The 14,527-nt window shown below is 51.9% G+C and overlaps 1 protein-coding gene across 1 annotated transcript in view; it reads left to right on the top strand.

Moving 5' to 3' along the window:
* The first annotated feature begins 569 nt into the window (after window positions 1–569).
* Window positions 570–14,527, top strand: part of FADS2 (fatty acid desaturase 2) — a 34,215-nt gene continuing 20,257 nt past the window's right edge. Inside the window, exons 1-4 of the mRNA XM_019655999.1 lie at window positions 570–1,001; window positions 9,862–9,972; window positions 11,573–11,770; window positions 11,887–11,988. Coding sequence (XP_019511544.1) covers window positions 795–1,001; window positions 9,862–9,972; window positions 11,573–11,770; window positions 11,887–11,988 — 618 coding nt within the window. The 5' untranslated portion in view covers window positions 570–794. The remainder of the gene's footprint in view (window positions 1,002–9,861; window positions 9,973–11,572; window positions 11,771–11,886; window positions 11,989–14,527) is intronic.

Raw genomic sequence — 14,527 nt, 5'->3', positions numbered from 1 at the left:
GCTTCACCTAGCCAAGCCCGTCCCGGAGCGCAGCGGGCCAGCCTGGAGGCTCGGCCCCGCCGGTCAGCCCGCCGGTCCGGACCGCGGCGCCCCGCGCCGCCGCGCGGCGGAGCCCTCTTTGTGCCGGCATCAGGTGCAAACGCCGGGGGCGCGCCACGGAGCGCGCGGAGCCTAACAGCCACCCCCCTCCCCCGTTCGACCGCGGGGCCCCTCAGGGACCTCCCGTGCCCTGGGCGGGGCGGGAGGAGGGAGGAGATTGGACACGTAGCGGGCCTTGTGGCAGGGCTAGAATCCGCGCGGCCCGGCGGGCGGGGGAGCCGGAGACCGCCGCTCCAGCCCGCTGGCCTTCGAAAGATCCTCCTGGGCCAATGGCAGGCGGGGCGACGTGCCCGGATTGGTGCAGGCGCTCTGCTGATCACTGTGGAAACCCGGGCGGCGGGGAACGCGGGAGGATGCGGAGCTGGGGGCGGGGGGAGTCCGAGGGGCGGGCGGAGGAGGTGTCTGGGCTCTGAGCACCCGAGAGTTTTTACTGGTGGCAAAAGTCCATCGCGGGCTGGCGGGCGGAGGGCGGGGCGGAAGAAGGGGACTGCTTGGGGCCACTGGGAAGCCAGGGATATTCCTAAGGCTATTTGGCTGGGATACTCCTGAGCCCAGGCGAGGAGGCTGGGGGAGGAGGCGCGGTGGGAGGAGGAGTAGGAGAAGACAAAAGCCGTAGGCGTGGAGGGCCCGGCCGCACACTCGGGCAACCGGCACCGGGAGGCCGCGGTACACCAGGATCCCCGTCAGCAGGCAGCATGGGGAAGGGGGGAAACCAGGGCGAAGGGGCTGCCGAGCGCGAAGCGCCGATGCCCACCTTCAGCTGGGAGGAGATTCAGAAGCACAACCTGCGCACCGACCAGTGGCTCGTCATCGATCGCAAGGTCTACAACATCACCAAATGGTCCAATCGGCACCCGGGGGGCCGCCGGGTCATCGGGCACTACGCAGGGGAAGATGCTACGGTAAGGGTCTGAGGGTTCTCCCGCCACCTTTCTCTGCTGGAGGCGGGAGTCAGAAGCCATGGGTCCCAGGGCGCCAAACCTCCAGCAATGAATGGAGCTTGGGGCGCCCAGGAGAGAAGGAAAGTGTCTGCTGCGCTCATCCCCTGCCCTGAATCCTCGTCCCATGGCACAGCTGGGCCAACCTGCCATGGGGGTCGGATTTTGGACCCCGGGAAGCAGCGCCGCGGTGGAGATCCGAGCGGTGGAGAACCGTACAGGATCTACCGCGCGCACAGGGACTCACGCGTTCACTTCTTCCGCCGGGTTCACCCGAAGCCAAGGACGCCCCAAAGGGGGCGCTCGGGCCCTAGGGCTTTGGCGCCTCTAGCGTGGAAGATGGCTGCTCCTGGGTGCTGAGAAAAGGAGGAGGAGAGGAATCAGGTGTGGGACTCGGAGCGCGTCCCTCACCTTCCAGCCAGACTCGGGGGCGGGGGAAGAAAGCTCGTCCCCTGCCTGGGCTAGCTCCTGCCTGGAGTGTGGTCTAAGGAGGTCCGCAATGGCTACCGAGGAGAGACCGCCTGGGAGCTCCTGTTCCCACGCCCTCAAAGACTCCCAGGACCCACCCTCATGGGTTGGTCTTCTTGGGGACCCGGGTGGGGAACTGGTGGAAGGCGAAAGGGCTGGCGTTTGCAAAGCCCAGGTCGAGAGGCGCCGTGAGCCGTGTGGATTTAGCAGCACTAAACTGGCTTGGCAACAGGTCCAGCTGCAGCCGAGGTTACTCTGGGACGTTCAGTTCAATGGTCCTCTGTTTTAAATCCGGCCAGGAATGCCCTTCCCTCATCTTGCACAGCCCCTATCCCAGAAGCTTCCTGCTAAGACAGACTTTTAGGGAATGAAATGTACTAACTGGGGATAGAGTTGAATACTGGTAGAGGGAGCCACTGGATTCGCCCCCACCTGCTGTCTGGAACCAGGTTGGACAAAGGCCATGGGAAGTACAGGGTGTATGAGCAGGGGACTTGAGAAGAGACGCAGGAACAGGCTAGGAATCAAGAGAGTGTTTTTTTTTTTAAGCAGTCGAACAGGTGGCTTTGCCTCTTGGGACAAGGATTTCTTAATCCGAGTTTGGGGAGTGACAGTATTTATGGGCCATGCGAGTTCGAGGTGGGACTTACCCGCACATAGAGGTCACATTCCCAGCAGCACTTTAATGCACTGTTGAGCCAATCACCACGCAGTCATATCCTCACCAGAGGCCGGAAGTCTAGGAAGACCTTCTTGGGACAATTCAGAGCCCCAGTAGGGAATTTTCCTGTTTCTGAAGAAGAGAAGACCCTTAAGTCCGGACCGCCTCTTCCCCAGAAGGATGACCTACTGAGGGGCAAGGATAATTGCCATTTGAGCCTTCTGCAGAAGTTAGAATTTGGCCTTGCAGGTCAGAATAAAAGTTGTTTAATTTTTGCAGCTCACAAAGCACATTATACCTGTTACCTCATTTATCGGAGCCTGGGATCAGCCCTGTAGACATCTCTAATTGCTCTTAGGTTTAAAAACCTGCCCAAGCAGTAGCCCTTGGGCCGAAACTAAGGCTCTATCATCATAGTCCTCCCAGCCCACCTTCCCCCTCTCATCCCTCCCGCCCTCCCCTCCTAGTCCACCTCGGATCTTTTCCCCTCTGGTCTTCTGGAACTTCTCTGGTCTTTACCTTGCTGTGGGCAAAATGAATCCTCACCCGTGTCCCAAGAGTGCATCTATTCTTTTCACAGCAGACTCTAACCACTGCAGAACTTTCCCCACTGGGGACTTTTCATCTTTACTATTTCATCACACATTTACTCAGCATCTCCATGGCTCTGAGCTGGGCCCAGGCACAAAGATGAACAATCCACAGTGACCGCATCTGGGTTTGCTTCACCTCTTTCCTCTCAAGCTGGGACTTGGATCCAGAACTTTTGCCTCTAGACAACCAGATCCGCTGCCCCCTGCCCCCATTCCTACCTTGTCTGTCACTTTCCCGCCCCGTCTACTTCAGGAGCCTCTTAGGACACTAAGAAGAGGTCAGGGTTCATTTCATCTTTGAACCTGCTCCTACACTATTCATGTGAAAAGGCAATAGATTAAAAATGGAATGGACCTCTGTCCTCCTTTAGACAGGGCAGAAGGGGTCACAGTGTTTACAGGCAAGAGGACCTGGATTTGAGTCCCAGCCTTATGAATTCCTAGGCGAGGCACTTACCCTGAACGTCCCTTTCCAGGACTATGAGACGGGAAAGGTACCATCAGGCTCAAATGGGCTGGGAGTGAGGTCATTGTTTAAAGTTCAGAATGCCCGCTCCCCGAGTTGTTACCGTTTGTCCCTTAGCTTCATGTGCACGTTCCCAGCACACATAGTAGGGAGTTCAGTACATAGGAAAAGAAGGAGTGTATAGAAAGGGAACCTAAGTGACCCCATTTTTGCCACAGGAAAAGGCTTTTACTGCACATGAAATTCCCTCCTCTGGCTGTGCCTAGAGGGCAGCTCCACCCCCTCAGCTAGATTTGGGCAGGAGCAGTCGCTGGAAGATCCACACCCACCCGCAGAGTCCCCAGGTATCTGATTGAGATGCCAGAGAGGCAGAGCCCTGTTTCCCACTGTAATCCCATCATGCCCAGGTTGCCTGTGCAGGGGCCTACGTCCTGGGCAGCCCTGCCCTTCCCTTCCCACTCCTGGGCAGTGCATGTGCCTGGCATCAGCAGGGACACTCTTGCCAGGGGCTCTTTGGGCACAGAGCACTGACCCACGGTTCTCCGTTTCTTCTTTCTCTTGGAAGGGGACATGGCACAGGGGTTTCCTGTCCTGCCTGCACCTTTGTGCAGTAGAAAGGAAGTCAGAGACGTTGTCTGCAGCTGAGAACCCTGGGTCCGTCCTCGGCTTCTCCCTCCTTAACCATGTGTTTCACAGAGTCCTGGTTCCCAGGGCTGCTGCCTGCAGCATTGTATGCCCAGAGCCGGCTCCTCCCACACTCCTCGGGTCCTGGGCTAAGTGCTCCGATGTGTGAAGCTGGATTAGAGACCATCCTTGCTCTGCAGTGAAGGTAGACACAGCCAGGAACAAATCATGGCACCTGGTCCTCAGTGCAGTGGGAAGAGCTGTGAGCTCTACCTGGGGCAGGGTGGGGGCAGGTAAAAGATGTCTTGCAGAGAAGTTGACTGGCATTGGAGCTGCACAATGGCAGAAGCAGTAACTGTGAAGTCCAGGAATTGTGACATACATGTTTTCCATTGTTGAATATGGGTGTTCTGGCCTCCCCTCCTGCAGCCTGATCTCCCTCCCCTACCCCCACTCCCAACACAGACACCTACCTGCTGAGGGCAGGCTCCTCTCCGTTCTCTCAATAGGTTTGGTACTCCTTTCTTTTCGCACCTGTGTCTTGGGCCTTTCTCCTGAAGAGTCTTTGGCTTCTTTCTCTGCCAGATGAGAATAGAGCCTGGTTCTGATTCTTTTTCCAAAATCAATGTTAGGGTTGGCCCTGTCTTGCTTTGCGCCGCAGCCTGTCTTGTACCAGCAAGAACCTCTGGGATGGAACAGTTATTGGAAACCTTCAAGTGTGTGCAGCACGTCTGTGACACTTTTTTTTGAAAGATTTTTTTTGGGGGGGGATTAGGGGGATGGGAACAGCACTGGGGAATTGGGAGAAGGGGAACAGACAAGTTGCTGTTGCTTTGTTCTTCAGTCTAGTTGTGGAGGACTTTGCTTCACCGGCCCAAGTTGGCACCATCATTGCGCTCTTCCTGGGCGAGGCAGATCAGTCGCCGGCTTCTGGACGGCCGCTCATGCTGGCTGCTGGCTACACACAGTAGTCCATGGCAACCCACTGCCACAGGGGCTGCAGCCTACGCCGTGGCTGGCAACTCACCACAGCCCAGCTCCAGGTTGAGCTGTTGTTCAGCATCTTAGCTGTAGAGGGCAGTGTCACTGGCCGTCATATGTGGGATCCGAACCGGGGCCCTCTGGCGTCCCAAGCCAGTTCTTAACCATCGCGCCAGTCGGCCGGCCCCATCTGTGACACTTTGAAGGGGGAGACACAGTAATCAACTCACAGGGAGGAGGAAGCTCGTTTTGATCGAGGACTGTGTATTAACAGAGGAAAACTAGAGTTAGGCACACCTGGAGTGTGATGAAGGGCAAGTAGCTTCGTCTCTCTGTCTCTTCTCATCTCTAAAACAGGACCTGCCTCAGAGTTTGGCAAAGATTAGTGGCTTCTGTACGTAAAGCCCATGGCTCGGTGGCTGGCCCACATAATCTCAGCACACGGCGGCTCTACCCAGCAATAACATGTAAGCATTGGAGAAGGTGAGGGATTCTGGTGTTCCACAGGCATAAGCCAAGCTGTGCAAAACGGCAAAAGAAGAGTCTGAATATGGTTGCAGGATGCAAAAATATCCTGGGATTAGGGGGTACACAGCTATGGGGTCTTGGGTCCCCATATTCACTTGTGAGCCCTCCTTTTAGGCACTGTTGTAGGCACTGGGGTTATTGCAACAAACAAGACAGGCGAGGCCTTTCTCTTGGAGTTTATATTCTCATGGAGACAGATAATGGAGAAGGGAGTACAGACTGTTCCTGACTTACGATGGGTTTGATTTACAAGTTTTCAACTTTACGATTGATGTGAAAGTGGTATTAAATGATTATGCCCAGCTGTAGGCTAATGTGTGTTCTGAACATGTTGAAGGCAGGCTAGGCTAAGCTGAGATGATCGGTAGATTAGGTGTACTAAATGCATTTGCGACTTCCGATATTTTCAACCTACGATGGGATTTATCAGGATGTAACTGCCTCATAAGTCAAGGAGCATCAGTACATGATATAGCTTTTGAGTCGATAACTGCTCTGAAGATAAAACAGGACAGTGTCCCAGAAAAAGTGTGGGGCTGGAGCGTGGCTATTTCAGATGGGGTGGTTGGAAAAAGCCTTTTTGAGATGTGCCCCAAATGGAGCTGGCCACGGGATGCTATGGGAGCAGGATCCCAGGCAGAGGGAAGAGACGTGCAAAGGTCTTGGAATGAGCTTAGTGGACCCAATGGCGGTTCCCACCGGGCCTGCTCAGAAAGCTGCCGGATCTAGCAGGGACAAGACAATCCAACAGCGCTCGGCATATTAAACTGGCAGGAGGCGTGGGGCACGTGGGGCAGCAGTCCCGGAGTCAGGTGAACCCAGATTTGATTTTGGCTCTGCCACTTGGAACAGGACATTGTCTCCCCTTCATCTGCTAAGTAGGGCTAGAGGCATCAGGGAGATAACACAACACTCCCCTGGCCTCAGGGAGATGAGGCCTCCTAAGAGTTCCACTAGGTTCCCAGCCCAGGAGATATGATCTGGACTGGTGGGGGCAGTGGGGACTGGATGCGGGGTGAGGCGCTTGCAGACTACTGTATTGAATTCTACCTCCCTATGAAAAGTAGAGAGGAATCGTTTAATTGTCAGACACAGCAGTTGTTCCTCAGGAAGCTGTCTTACCAAGGACTTCCTGTTCATTTCTCCAAAGCCATGGTCTGAGGTGAGGAGGACCAAGGAAAGGGCTCTTTTAGGCTCTGACATTGGAAGGCAGCTCTGCTCACCACTACCCCAACACGCCGGACCCTGCCTTTGGAAGCTCGTGCTCAGCCTTTTCCAGGGCCTTTGGACATCAGAGCTGGGAGGGTCCTCCCTGCAGAGGAGGCTGAGGCAGGGTGGAGGCAGCTGGCCCTGAGTAAGCAGCACTGGACTCCAGGTCTCCTCACAGCCTGCCCAGGGCCCCTGGAATAGCAGCACGTCTCTTCTCTGAAAAAATACTCAATCTAATCCTCTGCTACCATCCCTTTTCTGTTCAGCTAGGGGTGCACAGATCTTTTTTTTTTTTAAAAAACTCTAGGCCCAGTTTTCCTCTGCACAAAGTGTTGCTTTGTAAGTCTATTCCAGACACAAATAGAACAAAGACCAGGCAGAAGGACTTGGTGCCAGTAAGGAAACGGGAGAAGACTGGCAATTACCATGTTGAGATACTTTGGTGGGGAATGGGGGGCGGGGGGGGGGGAACGAGTGAAAACATTTTTATTCGTTGTCAGCATTTCCCCCTTCCCTCCTGCATTTTTTTAATTTTGAAAATTCCCAAACATACAGAAACATTAAACGAGTAAATGAACACTGGTATGTCCTCAACCAAGATTTACTACTCTTAACATGTCACATTTACTCTCCCTCTTTATGCGTATGCAAATTTTTTTTTTTTGCCAAATTGTATGAAAATGAGTCGTATCATTATGCCACTTCATCCTTAAATTCTTCACCATCTTCTAAGAAACGGGACATTCTCTAATATAATCACAATGCCTTTGTCGCATTTAAGAAAATTAATAGTAATTCTTTAATATGATCCAGTCCATATTCAAATTTTCTTATTCAAGCCAAAAAAATGTCTTGTATAACTGCTGAGGTTTTCCCCCACTAAATGGGAGCCTTATAACTTAAGCATCGCAATTTTTATATCTTTTTTTTAATCTCTTTTTTAGCTTATTTTAATCTAGACATCACACAAACACACACCCTCACTGTTTTTCTTGATTGTTTCTCATGGCGTCATTTTATTACCAGAGAACACACCGTTCTCGGCGCAGTGTCTAGGTTCTTGGTGCCTCGAGCAAAAAACTGAAGGAGACACAGAAATACAGTGGTGAAAGAGCAGTTTATTAGACGTGAAAGTACACTCCAAAGAGATAGGAGCGGGGCCCAAGCAAATAGGAGTGGCTGAAAAGATGCTAACTGGCGAGGACTTGGAGTTTTTATTTCCTTCTCTTCTAGAACAGGCTGCTTCTCTCTAACTGTGGGACTGTTTGATTGATACTTGTGATTGATAATGGCTAACAGTTATGGTAAACAAAGGAAAGTTTGGGCGGAGAGGGGAGGTCTTTTGGGTGGTTGTTTTCTGTAGGCCAGGTTGGACGTGCAGGAATGTTACCTGACATATCCAGGCATCCCGGAGACCCAATTCCTGTCTCTAACTGCCTGCCTTATGGCCCTCTTGAGAGATGTGATCCCCATAAATCTCTGGGAAGTTGAGGGACAGGAGGTCTCCTCTTCTGTATCTCCTTCCTGCTGAATGTAGCTGGTGTCCCTACCTATCGGGGATTCACGGGACTCTCTGATCTCAGATGAGGGGAAGGAGTCTTGAGATCCACCATGTTGACCTCTTTGGTTGGGAGGTACTGGGAGGTACTTGTTGGGGTATCACTTGAATCCCCATGACCCCTAGATGAGGAGAGATAGATTTTAGTTAACAGAGATAAAAGTGTTGGCCCGAGAAGCAGGACTCAAAGCCATTGACGCACGGTGACTGCATAATGAAATATGTGCTCAGCGTTCTTCCAGTTTAACCAGCCATTCCGTTATTGTTTACCCAGGAGTTAGGCCTGGGAAGAACCCTGTGCTACAATGACCATAGTCAACAGACATTCATCACAAGTGTTAGGATAATTATGTAAAGCAGGGGGTAGGAGATTTCTATGATTTAGGTTAAAAACAATCTACTGTTTACAATTAAGAAACTGATTTGAAAAATGATTACAACCAGGGGCTAGGGAGCTAAAACACTAGGGAAAAGGAGACTTAAATTTTTTGTAGTGAGGTGGCTCTTCAGTATAATTTTGACTTGTTCCTCTGTCCTAGTAATGTCTTAAAGTTGGTTTGATGCAGGCTAAACATTGTTTACCACTGGGATGTCATACTGGAGCCCATCAGGGGACCTGGTCTCAGCTCATCTCCAGCGGATATGCTGTATTTATTAGGAAATAATTTATGTAATATGCATAATACGTATGGAAAAAAACTAGAAGGAAATATGCTAACATATTAGCAATAGTGGTCACTCTTTGGGTATTTATTTTCCTCTTTGTTCTTCCGTACATTTTCTAAATTTGCCAAAACTATACACATTACTTTATAATCAGAAAAAGATTAAAACAAATTACCTTTTTAAAAAATTTAAAAGCTATAAGGGCCGGCCGAGTGGCTCAGTTAGTTAAGAGCTCGCTCAAGAGTGTGAGCTCTGAGCAACACTGGTTCGATTCCCAGCCTGAGCTAAGCTGAGCTGCTAACAGGTGGCAGGATGGTTCAGCTAAAAAATAATAATAAAATAAATAAATAAATAAATAAATAAAATTTAAAAGCAATATAAAATGTTAGTGAAAGTTAGTAAAGTAATAAAAATAAAGCAAGCCATAATGCCACTACCTTAACATTAATAGTCTAGAACCATCCGTAACATTTGTTTCATAATTTTCATAATTGATTTCATACTTTTTCAAATTATGAAAAAACTTTTTTCAGAAATACTTTTTACCTAATTCTGCATTTGTTTCTGGGTTAACGTGATCTCCTAAGCACATTTTTCCATGCCTTGGTAGTCTCCAGCCTTATTCCTTTCATTGATAGCCAAGTACCAGTGTGCTGGGTGGTGCACTTTGTGAGGTCCCAGGGACCCACAAAAGAGTATGTGGACACTCATGTCCTTCCGGGGCCCTGCCCAGCCCGCTGCCCAGGCCGCGGGGCAGTGCAGTGCATCTCCCTGGAGGGGTGCATTTTTCTGACTTGCCCAGAGGCGGCCCAAACGTCCATGTACACACCTTTGGCAAGCTCAGCGACCCCTTGTCAGGGCAGAGTCCCAGGTGGCACCACCATGGGAGCGAGGCACTGAGGGATCTGCCCGGAGATGAGGCCTGAGAGAGAATTTCTGCTCGTGGCAGGCCTTGATGGTGTCCAAGTGGGAGGCACACAGAGCTTCTGCTGGTGAGCCCTGCCCTCCCTGGGCCGAGGCTCAGGCTGGGGTCGAGGTCACCAACTCACCACCTCCCGCCTGCTCCGCAGGATGCCTTCCGCGCCTTCCACCTCGACCAGGATTATGTGCGCAAGTTCCTGAAGCCCCTGCTGATCGGCGAGCTGGCCCCAGAGGAGCCCAGCCAGGACCGAGGCAAGAACGTGAGTCAGACCCAGAGCCCACCAAGGAAAGGAGGGGAGAGTTTGCGGGGTGAGGGTTGCACAATCCGAGGCAGAGATTGCAGGGGAAGCCACTGCCCATCCCCTGGGGTGAGGGAGGACTCAGAACCTCTGCAGCCAGCCTCAGCCCTTGCTGCCAACCTGGGCTGGCATCCCATTTGGAGTAATTCATTCCCAGCCTCCCCATCTCTGAGGCTTCCCCCACCCCCCACACCAGAGCCAGGCTGGGCAGAGGGTCGCCCCCTCTTGTCCAGTTCCCCCACTGTTCTGTCTCCTTCCCAGGGAGATCAAGGCCATTCCTTGGTTCCTTCAGAGACCAACCTCCCCTCCCGCTGGATCTCCACCTCTGCCCCTCCTCCTGCCTTTCTCTCCAGGGCTGATGAGGCCTTCATTCCTCCTGGAGCTGAGCTGAGGTCCTGCCTCCTTCACACGTGGCTCCATGTTCCACTCCTTCCCAGGCAGGCGGCTTCTCTCCCCACACCACACCCCGCCCCCGGCGTCCTGCAGGCTTCCCCTTCCTGACTCTGCTTCTCTAGCCCCCACCTATTTGCCCCTTTCACTGCTGCTCCAGTGGTTGATGCAGTCTTTAGATTCTTCACTTAGCACCCAAGCTCCCAAACCTGGCTTCCTCCACCCACACACCACCCTGTCTGCCCTTTCAAAGTGCCCTGTGTCCCAGGAGATACCGTCAGCCCCTGCTCTCCACGGCCTTCCCCTTCCTGCCCTGCCCCTGCCTTCCAGCTTCCTTCTTTCTCCCAGCAGTGCCCTCATTTCCCCAGAGTCATCCTTGACTCTGCCTCCATCTCCCCGGCCCCACCAGTTCTCCTGCCTCCTTCCCTGAGCTCTCAGATGCAGCAATTCCGTCCTGCGCCATTCTGTGTCTCCCCATCTCCACCCCTTCAAGGCCCAATAGGGTGCCAAGAACAAGTGCTACAGTGTGAGGTAGTAGAAAAGCGCAAGCTTCTGTGGGTGTGGTAACATAGACATAACATAACGTTTACCATTTTAACCACTATTAGGTGTGCAGTTCAGTAGCACTAAGTACATTCACGATGTGCACCCATCACCACTGTCCACTTCCGGAACTTTTTCATCACCCCAAACAGACTGTCCCCATTAGACATAACTCCCCATCCTCCCTCTCTGTTCTACTTTCTGTCTATGAATTTGCCTGTTGTTGTATGTACCTCAGATAAGTGGAATCACAGAGTATTAGCCTGTTTATGTGTGGCTTAATTGCACTGAACATAGTGTGTGTCTTCAAGTTTCATCCATGTTGTAGCATGCGTCAAAATTTCCTTCTTTTGAAGGGCTGAATAGCATTCCATTGTATGGCTATACCACGTTTTGTTTAGACTTGCATCCGTCGATGGACATTTGGGTTGTTTCCACCTTTTGCCTATGGTGAATAATGCTGCTATAGACGCGGGTGTGCAAAATACAAATGCTTTCTCTGTCACTTAACTGGCTGTGAACAAACACACAGGGCTGTGCCAGGCCCAGGCAGGCACATGGCAGTGACAGCGGTTGTGGTGCACGGTGGCTGGGTGGCTGACACCTTCCCTGTGGTCTTGCTCCATAGTCCCAGATCATCGAGGACTTCCGGGCCCTCAGGAAGACGGCTGAAGACATGAACCTGTTCAAGAGTAACCACCTGTTCTTCCTCCTTAACCTCGCCCACATCTTCGTCATGGAGACCATCGCATGGTTCATTGTGTTTTACTTTGGCAATGGCTGGATTCCGACCATCATCACGGCCTTTGTTCTTGCTACCTCTCAGGTGAGGTGTGACACCCTCACCTGTCACTTGAAGCCCCCACCTCTCCCAGCTGGCAGAAGCCTGCCTGGTGCCTGTGTGCTGACGCTGTGAAAGCATCTGTGACCCTCTCTCCCCAGGCCCAAGCTGGATGGTTACAACATGATTACGGCCACCTCTCTGTCTACAAGAAGTCCACGTGGAACCACCTCGTCCACAAGTTCGTCATTGGCCACTTAAAGGTAAGCATCAGCGGCTCTGGGCATCCGTCCTATCAGTTAGGGCATGGTGCAGTGCCATCTCACTTTACCCTGAGAGCAGGTCCTCTCTCAGGTCAGTGTCTGGGCTGAGCTGTGAGCCTTTCAAGTCCCCCACTTCCCTGACCTTCTGAGCTCTCTCTCCATATCTCGTTAGACCCACAAAACCAGTGTACGAGTTTTAAAAACAGTCACCTGTCTCTTTTGTCTGTTGACTCAATGGATTATTGTATATTGTTTGCTCCTTATCTAAGAGCTTATCTAATAAACTTCCTTTTAATTTGGGGCCAGTAAAGAAGCAGTTTAGCTTGTTGAACGCTTCTCTCACTGGGTAATGTGAGCTGCTTAATACACCCTGTTCCTTTTGTTTTTCCTCGGGTGCCAGGAAGCACAAAGCAAGATCTGGAACAACTATCCTTAGTCTACGTCTTCTCATGGTTACATGTATCCTCCCCTCCCATTACGTGTTATTTACACTTTTATCTTTATTTTAACCTTTCTGTTATGGGAGTCCTTTATCATAAGCTATCTCAGGTACACATTAGGGTATGGAAAGGAGACTGTCATCATAAAAGTCTTTAGATAAGGGACATCACACAATATAATGATCAGCTGAGCCCAACGCGAAGAGCTGTTTAAAAATCAGAAGGTAAGGGCGCTCTACTCACCATCCTACACATGCGGAGGCCAACCCACAGGAGCGTTCCATGTTTCCTACCGCTCAGCAAGTTTGTAAAACAAGCTGGACTTGCCAGGGACCTTGTGCTGATCTGATAGGCGTTATCTCCTTGGTCTTTTTTTTTTTTTTAAGATTTTTTTTTTTTAATTGGGGAATTGGGGGGATGGGAACAGTGCTGGGGAATTGGGGAAAGGGGAACAGACAAGTTGCTGTCGTTTTGTTCTTCAATCTAGTTGTGGAGGATGTTGCTTCACTGGCCCAAGTTGGCACCATCATTGCGCTCTTCCCAGGTGAGGCAGATCAGTCGCCGGCTTCTGGACGGCTGCTCACTGCGGCTGCTGGCCGCTCACGCTGGCTGCTGGCCACACACGGTAGCCCATGGCAATCCACTGCCACAGGGACTGCAGCCCACGCCGTCGCCGGCGACTCAAGGCAGCCCAGCTCCAGGTTGAGCTGTTGTTCAGCATCTTAGCTGCGGAGGGCAGTGTCACTGGCCCTCATATGTGGGATCCGAACCGGGGCCCTCTGGCATCCCAAGCGAGTTCTTAACCATCGCGCCACTCGGCCAGCCCTCTCCTTGGTCTTTAAAATAAGTCCTTGCCCACTCTGCCTCTGAAACAGATCATCCTCTGCCCCAGCCCTTTCCCAATAGCCCCCACCTGCTTCCTAAGAAAGCCTGCGTCCTGAAGACTTCTACCCACCCCCCACCACCACCATGGCCTGGGAAGAGCTTCGTGTCTGGGTTAACGTATTCCCCTGTGACCCAGATGCATTGAGCCCTTGGTTTGCAGGTTCCAGATATGGTTGGAAGTGAACTACCATTGAACCAGTTACCAGTCCCACAGCAAGTGGTTGGCCTGGCATTGAGCCTGAAGTGGTCTGAGAGTCTGGTTTCTTTCCAGAATTTCAGGGGTGAAAGGGTGCATATAGTAGAGTGCTTTGTTTCATTTTATATGCTTTTCTGTTGGATAAAACCCTCCTCAGTATTGGAAAGTAACATTTCATTCCCAACTCATGTTATCCCCACGCACTTAACAAAGATGGGCTGTGTCCTGTTTCCAGATTCTGGGCTGGAGCCAGGAGGGCCTTCCCTGCCTGATGTCCCCATGTCCTTGAAGGGCCCTGGAGCACGTCTCTTGCGTTGGATGGAAGTCAAGGCCAGGACAGAAGACTGGCCTCCATGTAGAACTCTGGCTTAGGAAGTTGGAATTCTGGAATGACGGGGAGTCAGAGTACTTGGGCTTGGAGACTGCAGGAGGTCAGGGACATGGGTTCCACTCATGGCTGCTACCTGTGTCCTTTATGCTGTGTCTAGGCCAGTGGCATGGCCATGCAGCTCACCCAGGGGTGCACCAGAGTGAGGATGATCACAGCTTGCCTGAAATCTCTCTGGCACTTGGTGGCCACATAGCTGCAGACAAGTCTTGTAGGTCCAACTGTTCCTCTGGTCCCTTTGCTGGGACAAAAGGGGTGGCTGCAGGGAGATCCTCAAGTTCCATGCTAACTTGGATGTGCTAGCACAAGCTGATGAAGACAGTGAATAGAGTGCTGGGAGCCTTGAGGGGATGGGACCTCCTTCTTACCATCAGTCTACGCTGCTGTAGGATTCCGTGTGTGAACCCTCCATGGCCCGACTTCCCCTTTTCCTTCAGCCCATGTCACTTCCGGTGGACGTTTCTTCCAGAGGGTGATCTTGTACAAAACAGCCCTGAGCAATTGCTCCTCTGCTTAAAATCTTTTTTTTTTTAAAGATTTTTATTGGGGGAATTGGGGGAATGGGAACAGTGCTGGGGAATTGGGGGAAGGGGAACAGACAAGTTGCTGTCGTCTTGTTCTTCAATCTAG

Source organism: Hipposideros armiger, unplaced genomic scaffold (genome assembly GCF_001890085.2).
Source record: "Hipposideros armiger isolate ML-2016 unplaced genomic scaffold, ASM189008v1 scaffold_253, whole genome shotgun sequence".
Classification (NCBI taxonomy): domain Eukaryota; kingdom Metazoa; phylum Chordata; class Mammalia; order Chiroptera; family Hipposideridae; genus Hipposideros; species Hipposideros armiger.
This window is presented reverse-complemented; position numbering and strand designations above follow the sequence as displayed.